Here is a 26,460-nt window from a genome sequence, read left to right as displayed (position 1 = left end):
ACAGTTAGTTGTTTTAAAATGAGATATTGCCATCAGCCCAGCACAATTCTACAATAGATTCCTATAGATGGGAAAGTAAATTCCCTTGTCTATGAAAATGTTTGCCTCTATATCCGGCGGCGGTCAGTCTGTAAATTAAGAAAACTGTCTTGTGTTGGTCCTTCTCATGTTTCATCTATCAAAGAGAGTTTATGAGTCTGTGGCAGAGTTTACGTAAATGTACATCCAATGTAAATGACACTACAAGAGGAGGTTGTTGGGAAATTTGAAACTTGCACTCAAGTTAGGCAATCGTTAAATATCCTTATAACTATATTTTTTTATAGCAAATTCCAATATTCAATGCTCAGAAATCTGGAGAAAGTACTTTTTACCAGTATGTTCTTATTTTTTAGGAACTGATTACTGTATACAGCTTTTTTACTTGAATAGCATTGGCTGAAGCATGTCAAAGCACAGAAAACATATTACACTATAACCCAGAATGCCAACCACATGGTAAAAAGCATTAAGTGTTTTGAGAGAGCTTTGCCTGTCAATCGTAGGCAGCGCCACCAGCATTGCTATGCTGAGTGCATGGCAACGCTGGTGGCGCTGCCTACGATTGACAGGCAAAGCTCTCTCAAAACACTTAATGCTTTTTACCATGTGGTTGGCATTCTGGGTTATAGTAGTATGTTTTCTGTGGTCAAAGTTGTCATACACACGCTTCTTTCTTCTAAATTAGTGTGGATTCTTGGTACCTACCTTCCATTAATAAATTTTCTCCATCAGGGCCAAAGTAAAATTAAACATACAAAGAAAAACTTCAAATAAAAGAAGATGTAAGGTACATTATTTATTTCAGCCACAAGCTCATAGTAACACTTCACAGCAATTAAAGGTTTTATGAATATATCAATGCTTACAACAGTAATTTTTCCGTTGCCACCTACACCTAAGAATTGACTGGCAAGATTAGACTTTTGGAACACTTCATTATAACTTACGGAAAATGTATTCATGAAAACTGACACACTGTTTCATCCATCACTGAGCTACTTTGTGTACAAAAATCACTTCATCTGAGACACTTGAGGTATCAAGTCAAAAATATTTGTAATAAATAACTTAACAACTTTAAAAAATATAAATTAATAGCTATGCAGTTTTCAAATACACGTGTACCTCAGCTGTACTTATTTGTTTGTTATTCTTTTATTTATTACCTTATTAAAATCAGGTGTGATTATTTGTTTGTATTACTGTATTCTCTTTTGTTTATTTCAGCTTAACTTAACCAATCAATAGTTTTATTAATACTTATGAAGTCAAACGGGAGAAGCCTGCGTGGGTAACAACTAGTTTATTTTTTATTTTTTTTTAAGGCAGTTCAGATTGAAATATATTTTTTGCCTCAGAAACCTACCAATTAAATTACCTAAATACAGTAAAACCATTATTGATGTATTCATATTTAAACATTGTTATTCATCGTAACTCATTTACATTGGTGGTACAGTGAATAATGTCAAAAATACATAAAATAAAAATACAATTTTTTCTGGGAGGTATTTTGACTAATTTGAATGATATTGACTAATTGTTCAGATACAAATCATCAACAAGAAAATAACCTCATCAATACACAAACTCAGCAATAAACATGACAAAGCTTGGGTTGATAGTTTACTTATCCCATCTTAGTTTCCAGACATTTTGCAATCTCGAGTTTGGATGAACAACATTCTAAGGCACTGAGACTAATCTCCACCGGTGGGGCACACGGGAGGGACTAAGGCTAACATATCTTGTAGTGTCAGCGTTCGCCGCTAGGACTGCTAAGTTGAAAAAAATTTAAATTAATTTTTAATTTTTTATTTTTTGTTATAAAATTAACTTTTTAATTATAAAATATTGTTTTAAAGTTATAAAATAAATTTTTAATTTTTAAAATTAAACTGTTATAACATAACCTAACCAACCAGACTTGCTGATAATATAAAAACTATATAAGATAAAAATCTAATTAATGATTACATATAATTTTTAAATTAATTATAAAATTAATTTTAAAATTTAGTATTATAAAATTAAACTGTCATAACCTAACCTAATAAACCAAACTTGCTGATATGAAAAATTTGTTGACAAAAAGTTAATGCTGCCAGCGTGTTTCGAACCCCGGACCTCCTGAACAGCAATCCGAAACGCTACCAACTATGCCACGAACGCCGCTAAAATCACATCGTTTCGTTACGGTAATCGTGTCGCCTCAAGAGAAGACAATAACCACTAGAGATATGACGTAATTACACATTTAGCCTTAGTCCCTTCCGTGTGCCCATTCCAATCTCCACTTAATTATGCTCTAGAGTTTCTCACAAGTTCATTTTGTCCTAAACCTGCTTCCTCATTATTGAAAATCTAAACTTCAATTGTTCAACACCCTCATCCCTTATAGCTAACTAGCAATGATTTAAGTTCACATATCAGCATAACACCTGATTAAAGGAAAATTGATTTATATCGGGTAATTCACAATCATTTTTTACACAACAACAATATCAACCGGGAATAAGTTTTCTGGCTCAAGAAGAGATTCACGATAAAATATATAATTTTTATAAAACTGTAAATCAATTGGATTGTAAGTGAAAATTTTAATTTATAATATTGTTTCTAAAACTAACAAAGGCTCATATTTTACTATGGCAAAGTCTTCTTCCTCATCAGGGGTTTGTTCTATTGTGATATGATTTATATTCTTACATTACACACTGAGAAAATTCGCAATGAATAGTTTATATCATCCATACAAATACACTGCTTTAAAAAAATAGCTAGTTTTCAAGTTAACATTTACCTTCTCTCCCATATTATTGTTTAAGGGTATGAACTGTTTAGAAAATATGACTGTTATATTTTACCTGTTCTTTTAAGATAAAACTCAGATTAAATAATATAAATTCAAGAAATATATTGTAACATTTAATTTAAAATGTCAACTGTTTTTAAGTTCATGAATCGGCTCTGAAGGTAAACAAACACAAAACTAGAGGGTAAAGCTCACAATCCGTCAATAATCACTTTACCATGTGGTTATGTGTCATACTATTAGAAAAACGTAAGACAATTGGAATTCCCAGGAAACAATAGATTTTATTACAAATATATCAATTTTGCATAGACTTTTTATCAGTTATTTAAGTTTTTTATCATGTTCCCAGTAAATATTTAAAAAACGTTAACACTGTGTCAAAGTTAACATTTTTGATATGATTCATTTAGATTATGATATTAAAAATTAAAATTTTGATATTATTCATTTAGATTATGATATTAAAAATTAAAATTTTATTTTCAGATCCTTTTGTCAAGGTTTATCTCCTGAGCAGTGGCAAAAGAGTGAAGAAAAAGAAAACTGCTACAAGAAAGGCAACTACAAACCCTGTTTGGAACGAAGCCTTGACTTTCAACATTTCATCAGCTAATCTGGCTCTCTCTGCGATTGAGGTAAGAAATGTTACATGGTATAACAACCTTTTTTCATATGATTACTAATTGTTTTATTTTACAATATGAATAAATTAAATCATTAAATTCATTTTTAAATAAAACTAGCTGTTACCCATGGGCTTGAACCAGTTTATTAATAAAACTATTGATTGGTTAAGGAAAGCTGAAATAAACAAAACAGATTACAGCATTAAAATAGTATATTTCATTACTAGGACCGAAAGTGGCATTTTCCGTCGCGCGCCCAAGTTTTTAGGGAACCCCAATTTCACATGCGAGGCAAAGCCGAGTATGTGAGAGCTATTTTCACGTACGAGGCGAAGCCGAGGACGGGAATAATGGAGCAAGTGCCGGATAATAACTTTCGGTACGAGTTATGAACGATACTTTTCATCACGACGCAAAAATACACAAACACAGAATAGCAGACCTCAGTATATTAAAACAATTTGATTTCTCAATTAATTTGATTGAACATCAAAATAAAATAAAATCTTCTAAAAAGAAACCTACGTATATTTCTCAATCAATTTTGTTTAAACATCAAAATAAAAGAATAATACAACTTTTAAAAATACATACAGCTGATTAAAATCATTAAATTAAACCGTAACAAAACACTGGCGCGCGTAGTGAATAAATGGAGAACTAATTGAGAGCGAGGGAAAGTAAATTTAGAGCGAGGGAAAATCAGCTGATCGATTTTCCCTCGCCCTAAATTAGAGCTTGGGAAACGACTACTTTCATTGATATCAGCTGTTATCGAAAATAGTTACTTTCGTTAAGGAGTGATGAAAACAAATAATCAAGCCAGATTTTAATAAGATAATAAATTGAAAGAACAACATACAAATATGAACAGCTGAGGTATTTTTAACATTAAGTATATGGAAAGTTCCATTTGGAAAGAAATTATGACCTTAAAGGGCAATTGGGGAAAAAATTGATAGTTTTGCGCAAGGTTTCTCATCATGACGAACATTTTAAGTATATTGTTTATGGGGGTGTGACTTGTAGTTTTCTCAAAAGTTCGTGGGTACTTTTGGCTTTATAGATTCAAGGGACCAATAGTTTCATCACAGGTAAAGTGACTCTTTTTGACACAAGCTCCAGTTTTTACGATTGAGGTTAAAGCCGAGGTCGGAAAATGAGAGGGTTGAAAAGACACTTTTTGCTCGTGTGGTGAACTATATTTTTCGTCATATTGCATCATTAGTTAACAAACTAAGCTAGGAAACAAAACTACTTCTCATGTGAAGATAACCTCTCAAAACGACTTCCAGCATGTTTTTAATTCTGCTAATGTAAACAAGCAGCTGTTTATTAAGTGATTTAATCATTATGTCTTTTACGATTGTGTTACTGTAAATTATACCATAGATATGTCGAACTATTGACAAGAATGCAACAATAAGCCTTACCTAATTAAAGTCGCGACCACGTAAGTTTACAGTTGGCGGCAGCCAATCAAAAGACAAGGCTAGTGCGACGTTGCCACATCGCCCGTTGACAACACTAATTAAAATATACAAAGCAATATTTTCAAATCAGCTGGTATTATTAGATTTGGCAACACCGCACCGTTCTCATTGGTTCGTTCAAAACCACATGGTAAATAAGCTCCTCCCTCAACTGCAAACTTATGTGGTCCCGACTAATAAACAAATCAATGAATAATTTTGATCCATGGTATGTGATTGCTATTATCGAAATGTACAACTGTTTACAACAGCTGATATTCACTCCCCAGGCTATGTATAAAAAACAGATGTTTTTGCTGCAGTATGACAAAAAATAATTTTACAAACTACTGTTGGATTGGACATACTTGATTGTGAGTAGGAACTTTGTACCGAGATTCCTCATATGCATGAATTATTAGCCAGCATAAAAGGCAATGGAACTATGTTCTTTATTTAATTAGACTTCATGTCTACTCTTTATATGAATGCTATCTTAAGAATGGTCTAATCTCAATTTACTTTAAAAATAAATACACCTGCACCCTAAGATACATACTCGTACAATGCCTGATATAACTACTTCTCTAGGTATTGACACCTACTGACTCTACAAACCTGCGCACCGATCACTTGATAATTTGTTCATTGTATACAGGTTTGCGTGATGGACGGCGGCAGTGATCTGATTGGCAACTCTCCTCTACTCGGCTGTTGTGTGATTGGTCCACATGAGGAGGGCCCAGGACAGGACCATTGGACGGACATGACGCAGAGCCCTCGCAAAGCTGTGGCTATGTGGCACACTCTACGATAGAACTAGGTAACTAACAAAGTATACAAGTATGCAGGTGTGTAGATCATCAATGTATACTGAAGTAGATGTCCTTTTAGCAAATTCCCAATTCAAATTCAATAGGAAAGATCTATTACCGTATGGCAAAACCTAGACCTGGGACCAAACTTACATTTTGGTTTCAATGTCTGAAAATTCCAAAAAAACACTGTTAACAATTAAAATAAATATATCAATATACAAACACATATAGGGGCAAGGGGTTTACAATGATTACTTACAATAAATATTTTAAAACCCAAGCATTAAATGTACCAAATAAACTTACTAGACAGCATATTAAATTGTTTAGTATTATTAAAATTATTATTATGTAAGCTATCATGTCAAATTTCAGCCCAATCCGACAAGTAGATAATGCGTGATTAAACTTCATGTCCAAAAACCTTGATGACCTTTTCTTTTATTGTTTGTTTTAGAAAGGTGTCACATGAAAGGTGTCATGTTTGTTCATTGAGGATGACAACAAAATAAAAGTCAACATCTCGGCAAGACGACGTCTCCAGTAACCTATCTTATGTCGTCTTGATACATTTTTTAAATGGCATGCTGGAAATGAAATCTATGGATCAATTATTTACAATTCCACTATATTTTATTTTGTCCACTTCTTAGCCAATATTTGTGATTATTGGTTTGGAGCATAACTATCACATCAATCTATTGTTGAGTGTTTTGTTTCAAGCAAAAAGACATTCTTTTTAAAATGTTCAGTTGTATCAAACAAATTATTTGTTTACGTACAGTTTTTATGTTTGTTTACTGTAATAATTCTCTTCCTGGGGCAAAAACTGTACTATACTATTATAATAAAATATGCCTGTATGTAGATGGTATGCATTTCACTATCAACAGTAAAAGGAGCAAAACTTATCATTTATCTTCAGTTAAAAACTTACAAATTTTCTTTAATGAAATTAACATTACCAACCCTACAACTATTAATCTTTAAGGGGAAAGTGGTCAATTATTTAAGCTTCAATGCCTTACAAAAATAAATATTTTCAAATTTAAAGTTTATATTTTTAATATATATAATAGGAAAGGTCTGGTCTGACGATTGCGTAGTTTACTCAAAGGATAATTATTCCTAGGAGTTCGTAATTTATTACCAAAATATGAGGTAGTTTTAAAAAAGTTTCTCTTTTACAGATACGCAATTTTAAATTTTATGTACTTAATTAGAACAGTTGACGATTATTACTTAACTCTGTTTTAACGCCAGTTATTCTTTTACTCCAAAAGTAGGCTAAATCAACTCAAAAGTTAGAAGGATATTTTACAGATCCCTAACAATTTCAAATAAGCCATTACCTTTGGTTTAATGTTCCAGCTAAGTGTAAAAAAACCAGACTTAGGGGATTCAAATTAAAGCTGGTACGCTTATGCATGTTTGTTGGTAGATGTAAAGTATGTTATGGAGTATTGTTTTTATCTAACTTCATGTTAGCCTGAGGTATATTTTGGAAACTAAATAATGGTTGTATATTTATACATAGAAATTATAACTATAATGATTATTATTGCACACAGTTATTCATTTGCTTGATAGTGTTGTATTTGTGTACTTACAGTAAGATTAAATGTCATTTATATAGTTTACAATTTACTTCTATCCGAACCTAAACATTTACACTCAATGCAATGTAATGGTAAGTTGGTAAGAGACCATTAGTCTATAAGCATATACCAACCAAAGTACCAAACAATGTAGTTTAACATATCCGAGGCCAAGTAATCCGTGTCAATTCTTAAAAATCTAATACAGTACAAAAAAGTTAAAAATAGTTGTAGAAGAATCAGTCCTGTCATTACAGCGCCAAATTTAGCTCAATAATCCAAAACAGTGCTGTGTGTGTGTTGTATGAGTTGAGGAGTAAAGGCGGGGACACACTTGTCATACACCCTTCCGATCCTACTACGATCCGATTTGCGGGATTCCAGAAGGATCGGTGCGGGATCGGAGGGGGTGAACACACATGTCATACACGCTTCCGAACCGGCGACCCATCTCCTATTTCCTCCACCGGGTAGATCAACACTCGCCAGTCTGATTCGTAAACGTAAACTACGTGCAGAAGGTGATAAATACTGTATGTTCAAAAACTTTGGTATTCAGGATTTAGCCATGGTGGCGGTTTGTCTAGATGAAGAGGAAGAAAGTCAGACATCTCTGGAGGGCAGTGGAAAACGGAGAATTTGGGTCCATTCTGCATGGAAGGAAAGCAGAAGTGCCCATTATATTATAGGTTTTTCTCTCTCGAGTTCGTTTAGCTCTTCTACCCGTCCGATTTTCATGATTGAGGTCTCGAATTGAAGGTATGCACGCACAGAGCATCGGCATATATTTATCTTAAACCATTGTTCCTAAACCTTAAGAATAAAGGTGATTTTTAAGAAACAACCCGTCCTGCATCCGACAAACGAATAGACTGCAATGTCGGTGCGTGATCGGAACCAAAATCGGAGTAGGATCGGAGTATGACATGACGCGTGTCGGAGAGGTGTGAACAACTGCGTTCAATGTTATGTACCATTCCCCTCTCCGACAGTCGTACCGCAGTATGATCGGAGTCGGATCGGAAGGGTGTATGACAAGTGTGTCCCCGCCTTAAAGCCAACCACCTGGTAACAACCAAGTCCCAGTCACATGCCTCATCTATGACCAATCCTAAACTGAAGCTCCAGGAGTTGTAATTGCTACTCGGTTACCACACATTTGTAAATTTATAACTAACAGGACTGCTGTTTTGTAAATACTGTATTACAAATCAACGGTATTTGAAAAGCGGCTTTTGGTTCTGCTAAAATAGTTTCAATTTACTTTTTAAAGCTCATAAAAGTGGTGATATTACAATTAGGCATTTTAGATGATATTGTAAAATCTTGATTTAGGTCAGCTGTCTGGCACTATCTAAAAAACCTTATAATCAACTACTTACTAAGTTTTTTAGTACGTAGCATAAAACTCAACCAACTCATCTATTTAAGAAAATTTATAAATTGGTTTACTAGTTCCTACTAAGTGTGTTAAGTTTAAATAATTTGCATGTCTAAACAAAATACAATATTCTTGTCAACCTAAGTTTCCCTTGTGAAACTCAAAATGCTTCCGTGTAATACCTTTGACTGATACAACTATAAAGTCCATCCCCAAGTTAAGTTATCCCCAGTTTTTAAATCAAGTTCGTCGTAGTTGGTGTGAGCCACCGACAGATTGCGCTGATACAAATTACTAATTTCTGTCAAATGTTTAATGTTTTTTACCAAGTCAAACTGATGGGACGACCTATTAAATTATAAGCATTACAACTAAAATTATAAACAACTAATAGAATTGTTGACACCTGCGCATTGTGTGACTGGTTCACACAACTAGATTCTTTTTTAGTAAAAAATTGGCGACAGCTGGTCCGCACTTTTGAATACTGAAGCAGACATTCCATCTATGTGGACCCAAGGTTTTATTCAAATAAAACATCACCACTCACAGAGTGACGTGCTACTTTACAAATTGCATTTCTCTCTCTTGGTTGCTGGTACAGTACTGTGATATTGATATGGCATAAAATATAGCTCAGTAAATTGCCCTTTCAGTTTGGCTTGGCTACAAAGTAAGCCAGTTCAGTTTTAAATAGATAGATTTTTTCAACACAGAAATCATAAGCTTATCCAAAGTGAAGAGGATGATTTTGAATTTTAGTCATAAGATAGAACAATAAACAGTTATTGCTTATCTTCATCAACCATGTCACCTTGGCTATGACTTGAATTTCTTGTACAGCTACTAGATAACATCAAGCAGTAACTTGAAATATGTTAAGCAGTTTTCCACAATTTAAAACAAATAGAATATCTAGAAAAATAACACAAATTATTTTAATACACAAACTAAAACACAAATTTATCCAAAAAGGCTGGCCACCTTACTTGGATCGACTAACCAAGATTTTAAATTACATTTTCAGCAAATCACGCTTCTGTCATCATTTTTTAGTCAATACCATAAATTCATCCAAATATTGTACCTGTATTAAATGTTATAAACACTGTATATCTTATAACGTAATCTTGTAAAGTTTAATAGTGGTGTTAAGGTTTGACAGTATCCATAAATACGCTTGTTACAAGTACAGTAAGCACTTTAAAAGCTATGTATAATACATTACTGCGGAATGTTAGATGTATGACTAAATGTCAAACATGAAATTTGATGACGCTTGAAACAGCAGGGAGTCCTTTTTATATGTGTATAAAATGCTATCAGAATTATTTTAAACTTAATGTTGTGTTATAACCAAATTAATTATCAAAGTGATGTAAAATATGTATATTTTAATGTACAAGTTAGACAGCTGTTGAAGGGCCAATACATAAAACGCTTTGAAATATTATGTGATTTTTGTGATTTGTTTGTTATGTGATAATAAATAGATATGAGATAGTAATTAGAAAGTGTTATTTCAAACCACCTTGTGTTTTTATTTTCAGAGAACTTCCTTATAAATGCTACTGAACTGAAATAATAACTAAGCAAAGGGCTTCTATAATAAATGGCTAATAATATTAATGCTTAACATTCATTAAAGAACATGTATTTTTAAAAGTTTGAAGATTTATTTTTTATTTTTAGGAAATAAATAAATATCTCTTCTAGAACTCTATACATCACAAAATTGTCTAAATAAGTAACGCCAACTAAATATTAATGAGTTTTATTTACATTATAACTAATAACACTGAAGACTGAACAATGACATTAAATTACTAAATGCTGTACCACCCAGGTAAACCATGCCTATTTTTGTTCTTTTCCAAAAACTTTTTCTGAATATCCTTCAGTGATTTCTGAGTATCATTCAGTGTCTTCTCTTCTTTTTCTTTTATTGTTTCGGAGATTAGTTTAGGAAATTCAAATGTTTCTCCAAGAGGCTGAAAATGAAAAAAGAATGTCTTCAAAAGTATTATTTCAGTTTTTATTTGCAGAAATTGATGAGTAGGAACGGCAACTTTTATGGATTCTCCTCTCCTTTCTCAATTTTCACTGTCATGTTCTTCTCTTAGGTCTACTGGAAATTTTATTGATGTGAAATATTGAAAAATATTCATAGTTAATTAAATATTCATAGTTAAATGACATAAATACTGAGAAGCTTTGGAAATAACAGCTGTGACTCCATTGAGATAAAAGAATTAAGATGAAAAATGTTGTTGATTTTAACTTTTGGCACATCAACATTCCTTCTAGAAGTTGTATTAAAAATAGTCTCAAAGTAAAAACCTAAGAAAGGCCAGTTCCTCTACAAAGTTCCTCTTTTCTCTTGTTACCTTCAGATTGTGTTGCATATATATATACCCAACACTCGCAGCTGAATAGCCTCATTGATGTATATATATGGCCAATGGGTTAAATATATAGAATTACTAGCTGTTGTACCCGTGCTTTGCAACGGGAAGAGAACACGAAATAGAAACATTTTGATCTTTACATCTGTTGATAAAATAGTTACACATAAGCCTTTTAAAAACAAAATTTTACCTTTATGGCCTTAATAGGATAGCTGTTGTCATAAATGTAAAAAAATAATAGAACTGCACCCTGTTGGTAAACCTTGTAACTTTTTAGTGCTATTCAATATCATAGAACCAACTTGTGTAGTTAAAACAGCTGACATCCATCCATCCATACATCCATCCATCCATACATCCAAACTTTCTCATTTATAATATTAGTAGGACTAGCAGAGTACCCGTCCTTCGTACGGGGTTGGCATATAAGTATAAAAAGCTTATTGCAGTTATACTCAAGCTTTGCGTTTGCAATGAGGGAGGACATAGTTTGATAAAATTTGCTTCTTTAAATTTACAGTATTCTATAGTATTACATATCTACCATAGCCATAACGTTCTACCACTTACCCTAAACAATAGAGAAAAATAAATTATCAAAAATTTGCAAAATATCACAAATTATTCATGAAATTTAAAAAATTAACATAGCTGTAAACAATCCTACATTGACAGTTAGTTATCATAGCGTATCAGTTTTTTGTTGCTGCTTAGTTCAAATTAGCTGTTTTCATAAATGCAAAAAAATATAGTGCTGCACCCTGTTGGTAAATCTTATAACTTTTTAATGCTTTTGCATATCATAGAACCAACTTTTTTAGTTGAAATAGCTGGCTAAATTCTTTATTCCCCTTTAAATATGAATACTCATAAGGTTAACATGGGAAACTACAGAGCCACTGAGGCGAAGCCCGAAAGGATTTTTGAGATAAGAATATGCCCATATGTTAATCGGGAATGTGAGCTATCATCATGGAAAATTTCAGTCCGATCTGTCCAGTAGTTAATGTGTGATTGAACTTCAAACAAACAAACAAACTTTCAAATTTAATTTTTAATATACTAGCAGAGCACCCGTCCTTCGTACGGGGTTGGCATATAAGTATAAAATGTGTATTGCAGTTATACTCAAGCTTTGCGTTTGCAATGGGGGGAGGACACAGTTTGATAAAATTTGGTTCATAAATTTACGGTATGATATAGTATAACACATCTACCATTGCCATAATGTTCTACCATTGCACCTAAACAATAGAAAAAAATAAATTATCAAACATTCGCACAATATCACAAATTATTCATTAAATTAAAAACTCAAACCTAACTGTAAACAATCCTACTTTGACAGTTCTTATTGTGTATCACAGCTTTTTGTTGCTGCTTAGTTCAAATTAGCTGTTGTCATATATGCACAAACAAAATAATAATAGTGCTGCACCCTGTTGGGAAACCTTATAGCTTTTTAATGCTATTGCATATTATAGAACCAACTTGTAAAGTTGAAAGTTGAAATAGCTGACTAAATTCTTTATTCCCCTTTAAATATGAATACTCATAAGGTTAAAATGGGAAACTACAGACCCACTGGGGCGGAGCCCGAAAGGATTTTTGAGATAAGAATATGCCTAAATGTTAATAGGGAATGTGAGCTATCATCATGCCAAATTTCAGCCCAATCCGTCCAGTAGTTTATGCGTGATTGAGCAACACACAAACATACACACAAACTCACAAACTTTCAGATTTATAATATTAGTAAGATAGAAGTATATAAGTATAGATGTTAGAGAAACACACACTAATTGTTAATCCTCTAAAAACTATGGCTCTTTTACTCGGTAGGGCACACGGGAGGGACTAAGGCTAACATATCTTGTAGTGTCAGCGTTCGCCACTAGAACTGCTAAGTTGAAAAAATTTAAATTATCATTTTTTTTTTTTTTATAAAATTAACTTTTTAATTATAAAATTAATTTTTAATTTTTAAAATCAAACTGTCATAACATAACCTAACCAACCAGACTTTCTGATAATATAAAAACTATATAAGATAAAAATCTAATTAATGATTACTTATAATTTTTAATTAATTATAAAATTAATTTTAAAATTTAGTATTATAAAATTAAACTGTCATAACCTAACCTAACCAACCAAACTTGCTGATATGAAAAATTTTTTGACAAAAAGTTTGTGCTGCCAGCGGGATTCGAACCAGGACCTCCTGAACACCAATCCGAAATGCTACCAACTATGCCACGAACGCCACTGAAATCACATCGCTTCATTACGGTAATCGTGTTGCCTCAAGAGAAGACATTAGCCACTAGAGATATGACATCACTACACCTTTAGCCTTAGTCCCTCCCGTGTGCCTATTCCCTCTTTTACTCATTGTCTCTACAAAACAAACAATAGTATATAGCTGAAAAAATAAAGAAAAAGTATAAACATAAAGCAGTTGGTCGCGAGCAACAGTGAAATATTAAAAAGAACCAGTGATTGATGATTTGAAGTTGTCAGAACTGATGAATTAACTACCCAATAAGCGCAAAGCAATGTTGCGTACTACAAAGAGTCGTTCTCAGCGACACTCACTATGAAGCAAACATCATCTTTGAAAATAAAAAGAAATTTTAAACCAATGAGTTGCTGAGAAACAATATCATCATCCCTTCTCTGTACACAGCGTACAGGAGAACAGTAACCATCAGCTCTATTGACACAGCAGGAACATTCCAAGAAGAGGAAAACTAACCAAATGGCATTGAAAGGAACGACAAAGTTGCCTTGAGAGGAAAAATTAGCATAAAAGATTATTCAAAAGAAATTAGAACAGTAGAATATTATCTCTTGGTCTATGCAATTTTGCTGGGGTGCAATTTTTAATACCAGTTAAAGCACTAGTATTCCCATTAACAGACTTCTTAAAGTTGAATGTATATTATTAGCATGGAGTTTTCAAGTAACAACTGTTTAGAAGCAGTCAACATGTTTACTAATCCACCGTTCATTATATATATCTATATATACTAGGTGGCGTTCGCAGAAGCATCCACAAAATTGAGCGGAGTCATCAATCATATTATATTGTTCATATTATATTGTTTTTGTCATACTGCAGTGAAAACAGTCGTCATTGATGCATGCGTTGCGGGTCTAAAGTAGCATTTTTACTCTTTAGGGAATAAAATTCGTTTTTAGCCTCTTGAAGTAAAACTCAGCTGTAGTCAACTCAGTTGTAAATTTCTATTGTAAACGATTGAATACGTATCGAATTATGTAACGATTCGTGCTTCATAATCATTTTAACCTACAGTCTACAGTCTCTTCCCATAGCATTTTAGCATTGCAGATACATTAATCCATTCCCACACTCAACACTGCCCACCTTTACTACTTCCTTCACCACCCCCTACGTCGTGGACCTGTTTCCGCCTCTTACCATAGCATTTTAGGATTGCAGATACATTAATGTAATTGCCAAAGACAGTTCCCACACTCTGCACGGCAAGCCTTACTAATTCCTTCACCATTTCCTACGTCATAGACATGTTTCCTTCCCTTCTCACAGCATTTAAGTATTAGATACATTTATCTAACTGCCCAAACGATTCCCTCACTCTGCACTGCCAGCCTTTACTACTTCCTACGTCGTGGGGGATGTTTCCTTCCCTTCTCATAGCATTTTATGATTGAAGATACATTAATCTAACTGCCACAGACGGTTCTCAACATATGTTCATACCTACTTCCTAAGCCACTTCCTACATCGTGGACCTGTTTTCATCACTTTCCATAGCATTTTAGGAATTTAGATACGTTAATCTAATTGCCACAAACATTGCCCACACTCCGCACTGCTAGCCTTTACTACTTCTTTCACCATTTTCTATGTCGTGGGCATGCTTCCATCCCTTATCATAGCATTTCAGCATTGCAGATACATTAATCTAACTGCTACAAACGGTTTCCAGTTCCCAAACTCCACACTGCTCACCTTACTACTTCCTTCACCTCTTCTTACGTCGCAGACATGTTTCCCTCTCTTCCCATAGAATTTTAAGATTGTAGATACCAAGATACCATAATCTAATCGTCATAAACAGTTCCCAGACTCCGAAAAACTCGCCTTTACCACTTCCTTTATCTCTTCCTACGTCACGGAACTGTTTACCTCCCTTCCCATAGCATTTTAGGATTGGGGATACCTTAATCTAATCGTCATAAACAGTTACCACACTTAAAAAAAACTCGCCTTAACTGCTTTCTTCATCACTTCCTACGTCACGGACCTCTTTACTTCCCTTCCCTTAGCATTATTGGAATGCAAATACCTTAATCTAATAGTCATAAACAGTTTCCACAATCCGCACAGCTCGCCTTGACTACTTCCTTCACCACTTCCCACGTCGCGGACCTGTTTTCCTCCCGTCCCATAGCATTTTAGGATTGTAGATACCTTAATCTAATAGTCATAAACAGTTTTCACACTCCGGACAGCTCGCCTTGACTATTTCCTTCACCACTTCCCACGTCGCGGACCTGTTTTCCTCCCTTCCCATAGCATTTTAGGATTGCAAATACCTTAATGTAATGGTCATAAACAGATCCCATACCCCGAACAGCTCGCCTTTACTACTTCCTTCACCACTTCCCACGTCGCGGACCTGTTTCCTTCCCTTCCAATAAAATTTTAGGATTGCAGATACCTTAATCTAATTGTCATAAACAGTTCCCACTCTCCGGACAGCTCGCCTTGACTACTTCCTTCACCACTTCCTACGTCGCGGACCCGTTTTCCTCCCTTCCAATAGAATTTTTGGAATGCAGATACCCAAATCTAATCGTCATAAACAGTTTCTCCACACTCCGGACAGCTCACCTTGACTACTTCCTTCACCACTTCCTACGTCGCGGACCTGTTTTCGTCCCTTCCCATAGAATTTTAGGAATGCAGATACCTACCTAAATCTAATCGTCTTAAACAGTTTCCACACTCCAGACTGCTCACCTTTACTACTTCCTTCGCCACTTCATACGTCACTGACCTCAAGCTAGTGTCGTCATTTGATTATATTTATGATCCGTACCATCATTTATGTTCTAAGTACCTGGGGACCGAGCTTTGCTCAGGTAAAATCATTAGTTTAATATGAAAGCAGTCTTAGTATTGCAGATACATTAATCCATTCCCAAACTCCACACTGCTCGCCTTTACTACTTCGTTCACCACTTCCTACGTCGTGGGTCTGTTTCCTTCCCTTCCCATAGCATTTTAAGATTGCAGATACCTTAATCCAATCGTCATAAACTGTTCCCGCACTCCGGACTGCTCTCCTTTACTACTTCCTTCACCACTTCCTACGTCGCAGACCTGTTTCCCTCCCTTTCCATAGCATTTTAGGATTGCAGATACCTTAATCCAATCGTCATAAACAGTTCCCACTCTCCGGACAGCTCGCCTTGACTACTTCCTTCACCACTTCCTACGTCGCGGACCCGTTTTCCTCCCTTCCAATAGAATTTTTGGAATGCAGATACCTAAATCTAATCGTCATAAACAGTTTCTCCACACTCCGGACAGCTCACCTTGACTACTTCCTTCACCACTTCCTACGTCACGGACCTGTTTTCGTCCCTTCCCATAGAATTTTAGGAATGCAGATACCTACCTAAATCTAATCGTCTTAAACAGTTTCCACACTCCAGACTGCTCACCTTTACTACTTCCTTCGCCACTTCCTACGTCACTGACCTCAAGCTAGTGTCGTCATTTGATTATATTTATGATCCGTACCATCCTTTATGTTCTAAGTACCTGGGGACCGAGCTTTGCTCAGGTAAAATCATTAGTTTAATATGAAAGCAGTCTTAGTATTGCAGATACATTAATCCATTCCCAAACTCCACACTGCTCGCCTTTACTACTTCGTTCACCACTTCCTACGTCGTGGGTCTGTTTCCTTCCCTTCCCATAGCATTTTAAGATTGCAGATACCTTAATCCAATCGTCATAAACTGTTCCCGCACTCCGGACTGCTCTCCTTTACTACTTCCTTCACCACTTCCTACGTCGCAGACCTGTTTCCCTCCCTTTCCATAGCATTTTAGGATTGCAGATACCTTAATCCAATCGTCATAAACAGTTCCCGAACTCCGGACTGCTCGCCTTTACTACTTCCTTCACCACTTCCTACGTCGCGGACCTTTTTCCCTCCCTTCTCATAGCATTTTAAGATTGCAGAAACCTTAATTTAATCGTCATAAACAGATCCCACACTCAAGACTACTCGTTTTGACTACTTCCTTCACCACTTCCTACGTCGCGGCCCTGTTTACCTCCCTCCCCATATCATTTTAAGATTGCAGATACCTTAATCTAATCTTCAAAAGCAGTTCCCACACTCCGGACTACTCACCTGGACTACTTCCTTCACCACTTCCTACGTCACGGACCTGTTTCCCTCCCTTTACATTGCATTTTAAAATTTCAGATACCGTAATCTAATCGTCATAAACAGATCCCACACTCCACACTGCTACCCTTGACTACTATGTATCGAGTTCAGTTTAATCTTTGCTTAATAGTAACAACTGATGTTTTTCCTTTTGTACTGTATTTTGTTTTGTTAGTATACTGTGGATAGAGAACTTCTGCGCATGCGCAAGCTGAGGTGCCCGTGGGTACAGAACGTCGCGTTATGTCTTAAAATGTAAACAAAATGACAACAATGGCGGAATGTTTTCTCATAAGGCCCATGTTAAATTTTCAAAAGTTTGAGACCCAGTAGGGCGGATTCCTGAGAGACTTTTTTAACGCCATATAGATGTTGGCACTCACCGATATGGTCTTTATCACCATGCAAAATTTGAAAACGATTGATTCAGCCGTCTAGGAGGAGTTTGCGTATTACGAAATGCATAAAAGTCGATGTATAAGAGCTTCGCTCGCTTCGCTCGCTCCGCTCAATAATACGTGAAGCCGTTTTTTGTTAACGGAACTCCTCCCTTATTTGTTGACCAATTTTAATGTTTAAGGTGTCAAAAGATTCGTCTCAATATGTAGTTTTGCAATACGGTTTTAGAATTTTAAAATTCCTCCTCTTAAGGTCGTGAGACCCTCTCAAAGGTTGGGTTTTCCCCATAAGAAATACATAGAACAAATTAAAAAAAAAAAAACAGCTGTTTCTAAAAAGAAACTCATTAGCTTTTTGGTAGTAAATATTGATGTAATATTCAGTAGGTTAAGACCAAGTTAAACAGTTTGAGTTAATCAGTTTTGTTGGAAGAACAGAAAATACCTCAAAGAAGAAATATTAAAAACGGGAGGAGGAGACTATTAATAATAAGATATCTTTATGCGTATGAGAAGAGTCACGATTACTAGAAAAAACCCAGTATGGATCATAAACATAAACAAAATGACGTTGTTGGCCCGAATCCTATACTAATAGCATTGAACATATGTTTTAGCAGTTCCATTTAACCAATGTTAAATCGTGTTTATTTTCGGGCCAAAAACGTCATTTGTTGATGTTTATGATCCATACCGGGTTTTTTCTAGTAATCGTGAGAAGAGTAGAAAAAGAGAGGTGTGGTCTAACAGATACCCATCCAGATACACATTCACTTGGTGAGAAGAGTAATATTTGCCAGTTCTGCTATGTAACTTACTTTGGAAGTGAAAAAAATATACGAAGCACATAGTGTTGTCACGGGTAAGGTAAACTTGCCTAATGTCAGATCAAATGAATGCATGCAAGAAATGTTTACTTCTGACACTGATAGATCAAGATATTTAAAAACATTTAGTATAAACTATATTAATGCCTTGACTATGATGAGTTAAAGTAGGAAGATTATACCAAATCTTGACGGACCTTATGTTTTTATTGTAAACTTTTGTATTACTTGCTCTTCTTCACTTGAAAAAAAATGCAAATGGATTGTTTACTTCTAGGTTATGTTGCCAGTTCCTCGGACAAATTTTTACAAAGTTTTTTGACTGAATTTACCAACAAAACCAGACATTTCAAGTCAAAAATAAGAAGTTTCAAAAACTCATTTACTATTGAAAGTTATAGTGGCAATATAAGTGACCAAACATAAATGAAGGAATTAGTGTTTATGTATTCAATGATCGAGTAGTTACGGTCAAGTTTATTTTTATGATTCAGGGGGAGGCAAATAATATACGCTGTTCAAAAAGAGAAAATGAAAATTGCTATCCAAATCTTTTAGCTACAAGAGTTATCCAACCTATTTCAACAAATGAATCCATACTTTCAAAACTTTGGGACAGGTTTTAAGAGAAACTCCACTGATCAGAACAACGTGAGAATGTTCTGATGCGGGACATATACTGTGACTGACAGACAACACGTTAAAATACGTTAACCAACTTTCAATGGTGTTTGCTGCTTTAGCCTATTCAAAGCAGATTATGGCTGTCCAGTTGGTAACCCAGATTTTGTGGGTAAAAAATGGAGCACATGAAATGGTTGATATCACCCCACTTTTCATGATTCTCTACGGAGAAAATTTGTTTGTTAGGGGATGTCTCAAATAAAAGAAATAAAATTACCCAACTTAAATTATTTGACACAGCTTATCAGTAAGGTAACGGTTTTTTTCAATTCTCAATGCTGGAAAAACTTTGTTGCAACATGTTAACTCGAGTTAAAGCAGATCGTTTAGCATTCATTAGAAGTTATCAGTTAAAACTGAGAGCAGAAATAATGTAAGTGAGCCTTGACGACGCAAATAGAGATATTTAAAATTAGTTTCTAACAAGTGTTTAAACAACTCTAAGATGTAACTAGAATTACTCGAATTTAAGCATAACGTTTTCCTCGGCGTAATGTTTCATACTATGCGGCTCATTGAGCTGCACGGGTTCTCTAGTATATATATTTATAAATACAGTACAGAAAGAATTCATTTGTACTTTTTGACCATTTGTACATTTGAACTGTAGTCGCCGCCGTATGTAGGTTGTGTGTAGACTAATTCCCGTCCCCGAAACGACCAACGGCAGTCGAGTTGCTCAACTACGACAGCTTCCTTAGCTAACTCCCAAGGAATTTTAAATAAGAGTAGATATACTTTATTATAATTTTAACAGATACAGCATTGCTAGATTTCATGGCCAACTTACCTATCCTTCATGTATCAAGTACAGTACTAACATAGGCCTAAATAGTTTTAGTTTAGTACTAAATTTGAACATTCAATTTTAAAGTAAATACTTACAAGGGTGACATAGGCTGTTTTGTAGTCGTCATCTTTCACAATGTAATTCTCTTTGCCGGCCGTTTTGAACTCTCCTAAAATCAGTTAAATATTATATTACCATAGCCTAACAAAGTTAAATCATGAATTTCTGCCTGAAATGATTTTAAAAGACATTTATGAAACATAAAAAGGCATTGTGATTAGGGATCCGTTATTAAAAAAGTCAATAAGGGTTGGTAAATAATTTCATGTTGAAAATAGAGACAAAACCTATTACGCTTATGTTAAATTATCAAACTCAACTTTGTATACGAAAAACAACTTTACCTAATTCTTTAAAATGTCATAATTTTAAGGCAACCCAAAATTTAAAATGTAAACACCTAGTTAGTAAAAATCCGACTAATTTATTCTTAATTCTAAACTGAGATATGTATATGGTCCATTGAGTTTTAAGACTCAAAAATGAATACAGTAGTATTTAGAAATATTAAATACTACTCCTAGATTGTGCTGTTTGTTTTCTTAAGTAAAAAGCATAAAATGGTGTGCCATTTAATGCCTAGACCTTGCATTTAGGGTTTAATGGCAAGTGCCAAACTATGATATCGTCCAAAAAGAGGATTTCATACTTATGTAAAAAGATTAAGGGTTTTCACAAAAACATACATAAAAACAATCAGGTTGTATCTATAACTTTTCAGTATAAATATACTAAAGGTCGGCCGCTTAGAAAACGACCTCCTCCAGCATTGGTTTAGCATTAGCGCGCAGGTCGTTTTCTAAGCGGCCGAACTATAGCAAGATTTTCATATGAGGGGAGAGAGCCTGAGACTTTAGATCAAGATGAGCTTAAGGCAAGGTTTGTTCAAGCTCAGCTTTTGTATGTAGGCCTACTGTAGGTACTGTAATTAAATACCGGTAGTCCTAATTAATTTTTCCTGATCGATTTGACACAATTCCTGTTTTCAAAATTCATTTTAAAGCTCAGTGCCGATTTTACCACTAGGCATAGGTCTAGAGACAGAATTTGTTGTCCAATATTTAAAAAAAAAGATGAAATTTTATTTCATTTAGACAGTACTTTACCATTATTGCAGGTAATGATGATGATGTCCCTGTGATTGCAGGTGTCCAAGATTTTTCCCCAATCACGGGTGACGGCGATGAAGTTTGTGCGATTTTGGAAGATGTTACTGATTTTGCCACTATTGCAGGTGCGAGGAACTTCATTCTTAGGGATTGGGGCGACTTAGGTTAGGTAAACTGCCCAAAACGGGGCACAGTTTAAGTTATGTGGGAATTTTTAACATATTTTTCATTGTTATTTTATTGTTTGAATATTCAGCAAGCATTTTGAGCAAGAGGATTATAGAGTGACTGAATTATCAATAAAATTAATAATAGTGAATACATAATACAATATTAAGGACAAATAGTAGCTACATCAGAATCATTAATAGTCAATGCTCGTTCCTTACAGGCTGAAAACATTATAAGCTTTTACAATTAGTTCAACTATTTATATATATATTAGGCCTACCCCTACCCCCTACCCTAAGTTTAAAAATTCAACTTAAACACTGAATTTAAAGTCAAAGTCTACATTTCAGAATAAACCTATTCAATCTGTGTTAAGAAGCAAAAGTGGCAATAACTATTGTTATAATGTAAAATTGTATATAAGCAAAAGACTTGAGTGTAAATCTTAACATACAAACCTGTGACAATATTTGACCTGACATCAGCAACTTTGACTTTATATATCTTTTCTAAGTAATTTCTAATGTCGTGATTTGTCATCTCATTGGAAACAATAAACTTGACAATATTTGGTGGTTGCTTGTAGTCTGGCCTGACAAGCTTCATGAAAAAATTCGGCAAGTATACTCGAAGTTGAGGATTGCCCTTCTGAAAAATTGGATACCTAAAACAAAGTGCATGATTAGTTAAAAATGTTGAGGACGGTTTGTTAATCCAAGGTAACATGAGACTCTAGAATAAGTTTAAGTCTACCAATCGATTTCTCAGTACAGGTGCCTATCAAGCCAGCTGTAGCACTCATTCTTATGGAGAGTTAGTGCAATGCTAATGTTTAATTTCACGGTTTACTTAACAGTTATTTTTTAATCACAGTTTTTTAACAGTCAGTGATTTTTAATTACAAAATCCCAATAAGCCTTAGACTGGAATTTTACCCACAGAAATATATCCCCAGTTGACAAATCAGAAATGTCCGACCCAGGAATTCTACCCCCGGAAATCTACCCCCCGTGGTCTGCTACCCTACGTATCGGCCAAGACTTATACATAGACATATTTTATTTAGACAAAACGTTCTTTAAAAAGTACAATAATTCATACATAAGAACAGGTGTTTCGTCGTATTGATGAATTTAAAAATAAATTTAATAGTTAATACAAGTTAATTACAGTAAAATGAACTCAATAGTAGGATAATGAATTTTTAACTAGCCTACACAATAGGATCCTCCAAATTGTTCTCCCAATACTTTATCAATTATTTTATCTTTTATTTGTTTTGTTGTTTTTTATTGAGTGTAACATTTCGATTTTTTAGATAGGTCTACAGGGGTAATTCATTGTACAATCTTACTCCCATGTATTGAAAGCTATTCCTAAATATTGTCAACTTGTGATGTGGTAATCTGTCTGACAAACTCTCTTTGGTGCTATGGATCCAATTTAGAATTTTTATTGGTGGTAAATTTCCAGTTGCGGGCTGTTTCTCAAAATACAATATACAATAAACAGCAAGTCTAACACAAGACCACAACCTTTAGATCCATGCTGTACCGAGCCTATAAGATCCTAAGAGAGATCCTATAAGACCCTATAAGATCCAGTGACGAAGGTAAAGCCTATTTTTAGCTATAAGATCCCATCTTAGCCAAGCCAATAGGAAGAATGAACTGGACACCATTGAGAAGATCGCTCAAGTTAATGGATTTCGAACCAAGACAATAGAGGACATCGGAAGAAAGACGAGGAGAAAAATCAATAGGCAGAATACACTACACAGCAAACAACATTAGTTTTTAAGAGAGAAAAGAGGAAAACACCAGATATGTCACATTTAGCTACACGGGGACTACAACACATAGGACTGCTGACAGATTAAAGAAATAAGGAGTTTCAATAGCCTACAGGACTCAGAACACCATGAGTAAAATACTGCATCCAAAAATAGAAGATTGTGACAAATTTGACGCGTCGGGTATCTATAAAATCAATTGTAACGATTGTGAAAGCTACTAGGTACATTGGACAGACTGTGAACTTCGTAAACCACTTCAAAAACCACATATCTGCGTGGAGGAACAACAAACCAGAAAGATCAAATGTTGCACACCTGTTAAAAAATGGCCACTCAATAGGAAAAATGGAGGATAGTCTAGATGTAGGCCTATTTTAAAGAATTGTAAAAAAGGATATGTAATGAATGCTTGGGAAGAATTGTAGGCTATATTTATAAGAAAAAATGTAAAAATAAAAATAAGTTGATTAATGAACAAGTAAATTTTGATTCCAGTTGTACTTATAAAAGGGTACACTTCCACTTCTGTTGGCACAAAACAACCAAATGAAAATATCGATCGATACATCGATTCGTATACATTCGTATAAGTTACGTTGATACATTCGTTATATCGTTTGGTTAGTTAGGTAAGGTTAACTAACCAACTGATATATATAGAATGAAACAGTAGAATAACCGATATTTTCATTCGGTTGTTTGTGCCAACAGATATGGAAGTCAACCCCTTGTCATTCGCCTATTGGGTCTGATGATGATTGGAGTGTCCAATCAAAATAGATCACCACTTACCATCTTTTAGCGAATTTCCCATATAGGGAATAAGCTATTACCGTAGTACTCATGGTAAGACCTGGACGCGGGACCGATTTTTTTTTTCGTTTTGATGTCCCTAGAGGCCAAAAACACCATCCGTTCAAATTCATATATATATATATATATATATTTATATATATGTGTGTCCGTCAGCACGATAACTCAAGCAAAAATGATCCGATTTTGATGAAATTTGGTACAAACGTGTAAACGTACGTTTATTCGAACGAGTTCGCGATCCAGCATGATCGGACCATGGGAACGGGGGTTTACGGGGAGTTTTATGGGGTAAAAATAGGTTTTTTCCATTTTTGACCCAAAAAACATAAAATTTAGCAATTTCTTTCCAAACCATTTTGTAGAGCTTAAAAAAACAAATAATTTAGTAGGCTATATTGAAGCGTTATTATGCGCCTAATGGTTACGGAGAAAATTCCAAAAAATTGTAAATTTAAAATTCCCATGTTATTCTTATGGAGAATAAGTAAACTGTTGTAGTTTGCTTGTTTGTGAACATATTTTGATCAAATTTGGAAAATGTTTTTATTTCTTACTAACTAGGCCTATTCACATTTTACAAAAAAAAAAAAAAAAACAGTTTTACCCTCCCTGATGCAGCAAACCTAAGTACTTGTTAAACTAATTCTATTTAAATCAAGAGTAAATGTTATATTTTTAAGTAGACATTTCAGTGTAAATCCAATCAGTCAAATGGAAATTCGCTTAGTCTGCAGGTTTGCTGCGGCGGGGGTATTTTGTATTTACCGTCTTGTGAGTAACAGTAGGCCTAAATAACCAAACCGTAAATATAACCAGTAACCTAAGCGTAAATATATGTTTTAAAAGTGTTAGGCCTATAGGCCTAAGACGTTTCTTTTATTTATTTTCCATTAAAGAAACTGTACCCTATTATGACACATAACAGTAAAATTTTAGTGAATGTATATTTAACGTCTATGATACCTACTAAGAATAGGGTAGGCCTGGTTTAAATAAGCGTTTTTAGAACATTGGGCTTATTAGGGAAAGTGACTTATGGAACAGAAAAAATAACCTCGTTATTTAGATCCAAACAAAAAAAAATATTCTATGATCAAAAATTTTGCAATTGCGCAAAATTGAATAAGTTACGCTAGATAAACCCCATTCCCGTCCACTGGAACTTGAAAGTCCAGGACGGGACTCCAACCACTGGGCTAAGTAACACAACCAACTTGTACTCCAGTTAAAGTTTAATTGTCAAAGATTGACAGTGATGGTGATAACCGTTTCCCTTGTGGAGGCCTGGGAAAACTGTAAGATGCACTAGGCCTAGAGTCTTAGTAGCATAGGATGTGTACCGATATGTAAAAGAAGGGTACAGTTTCTTAACTGGGCTATGCTAATATCGATTGAAACTATCGATTCGATTAGTAAACCTTCATGCGATTTTTTCACCATCAGCAAGTTTTTGTTGGTTAGGTTAGGTTATGATAGTTTAAATTTATCATAGATATATTTTAAAATATCGATTATTAATCAAATTTCCAATTCGATAGTTTCAATCGATATTAGCATAGCCCAGTTAAGAAACTGTGCCCTAAAATAAAATAACTGTAGTCTGTAAGTGTATCTTAAACCGAAGACTAGGCCTAATAATTTTTGTAGGTAGGTGTATGGCTCTGATAATCTACTATACTTAAACTTACCATCTAGTCGACATTTAAGTAAAGTATCTTGAACTACTACTACCAGTCAGAAAGAATAGTCAAAATTTTCAAATCAAAGATAGCCTAATGTAATGCAATAATGACAAAATAGTCTATTGCCGACTTTACCAATTTGGGGTTTGTGGTTTTTGGTTATGTTGTTATGTGTATCGTATGTTTTACTGTTCTTGCTCTCTCTAAGTTTTTTCTTCTTATCTCTTACTGGTAAAAGAAAGCCAAAATAATTTGTACAATGGAGCTTCAGTCAGATTACTCCAACGACTGTCGGTTCATGGATGATTACTCTTTCATTGTAAATAAACCTAAAGTACTTGCTACAATAACAAGGAACAATTTTTCATTAACAATTTTGGTAGAGCTTTGATGTAATATGACTCCATCAATAAGGCCCTTTAAATCGATCGTTATAATCTACGTTCCATATTAATCGATCCCACAAAATGTATGCCTCTAATCGATTGTACTTGATTCTATATC

General features: G+C 34.5%; 2 protein-coding genes across 3 annotated transcripts in view; one reads left to right on the top strand and one right to left on the bottom strand.

Moving 5' to 3' along the window:
* Positions 1–7,690, top strand: part of LOC128990836 (synaptotagmin-5) — a 233,353-nt gene extending 225,663 nt beyond the window's left edge. For both annotated transcript variants that reach the window (XM_054413449.1, XM_054413450.1), the window contains 3 exons: positions 3,347–3,495; positions 5,617–5,781; positions 6,234–7,690. In XM_054413449.1, the coding sequence (XP_054269424.1) occupies positions 3,347–3,495; positions 5,617–5,775 (308 nt within the window). In that variant the 3' untranslated portion in view covers positions 5,776–5,781; positions 6,234–7,690. The remainder of the gene's footprint in view (positions 1–3,346; positions 3,496–5,616; positions 5,782–6,233) is intronic.
* A 2,823-nt stretch (positions 7,691–10,513) lies between these two features.
* LOC128990228 (39S ribosomal protein L23, mitochondrial) lies at positions 10,514–26,114 on the bottom strand. Its single transcript, XM_054412528.1, has 4 exons — positions 25,963–26,114; positions 22,122–22,327; positions 20,419–20,492; positions 10,514–10,746 (listed from the first exon to the last, which is right to left on the bottom strand). The coding sequence occupies exons 1-4, from the start codon at positions 25,974–25,976 to the stop codon at positions 10,582–10,584; spliced, it is 459 nt and encodes a 152-aa protein (XP_054268503.1). The 5' UTR covers positions 25,977–26,114; the 3' UTR covers positions 10,514–10,581.
* Positions 26,115–26,460: the final 346 nt, after the last annotated feature.

This window comes from Macrosteles quadrilineatus, unplaced genomic scaffold (assembly GCF_028750875.1).
Source record: "Macrosteles quadrilineatus isolate MER2022 unplaced genomic scaffold, UCM_ALF_1.0 Scaffold_3__2_contigs__length_128488019, whole genome shotgun sequence".
NCBI classification, from domain to species: Eukaryota; Metazoa; Arthropoda; class Insecta; order Hemiptera; family Cicadellidae; genus Macrosteles; species Macrosteles quadrilineatus.
Note: the sequence above shows the minus strand (reverse complement) of the source record. Positions and strands in the feature narration are given on the sequence as shown.

Bases quoted from the DNA above. Each gene is read 5' to 3' on its own strand.
- LOC128990228 (XM_054412528.1), bottom strand. The intron at 20,493-22,121 runs GTTTGTATGTTA...AACTGATTTTAG, and splicing joins CAGGTCAAATATTGTCACAG to GAGAGTTCAAAACGGCCGGC. The intron at 10,747-20,418 runs GTAAGTATTTAC...TTTCATTTTCAG, and splicing joins AAACAGCCTATGTCACCCTT to CCTCTTGGAGAAACATTTGA.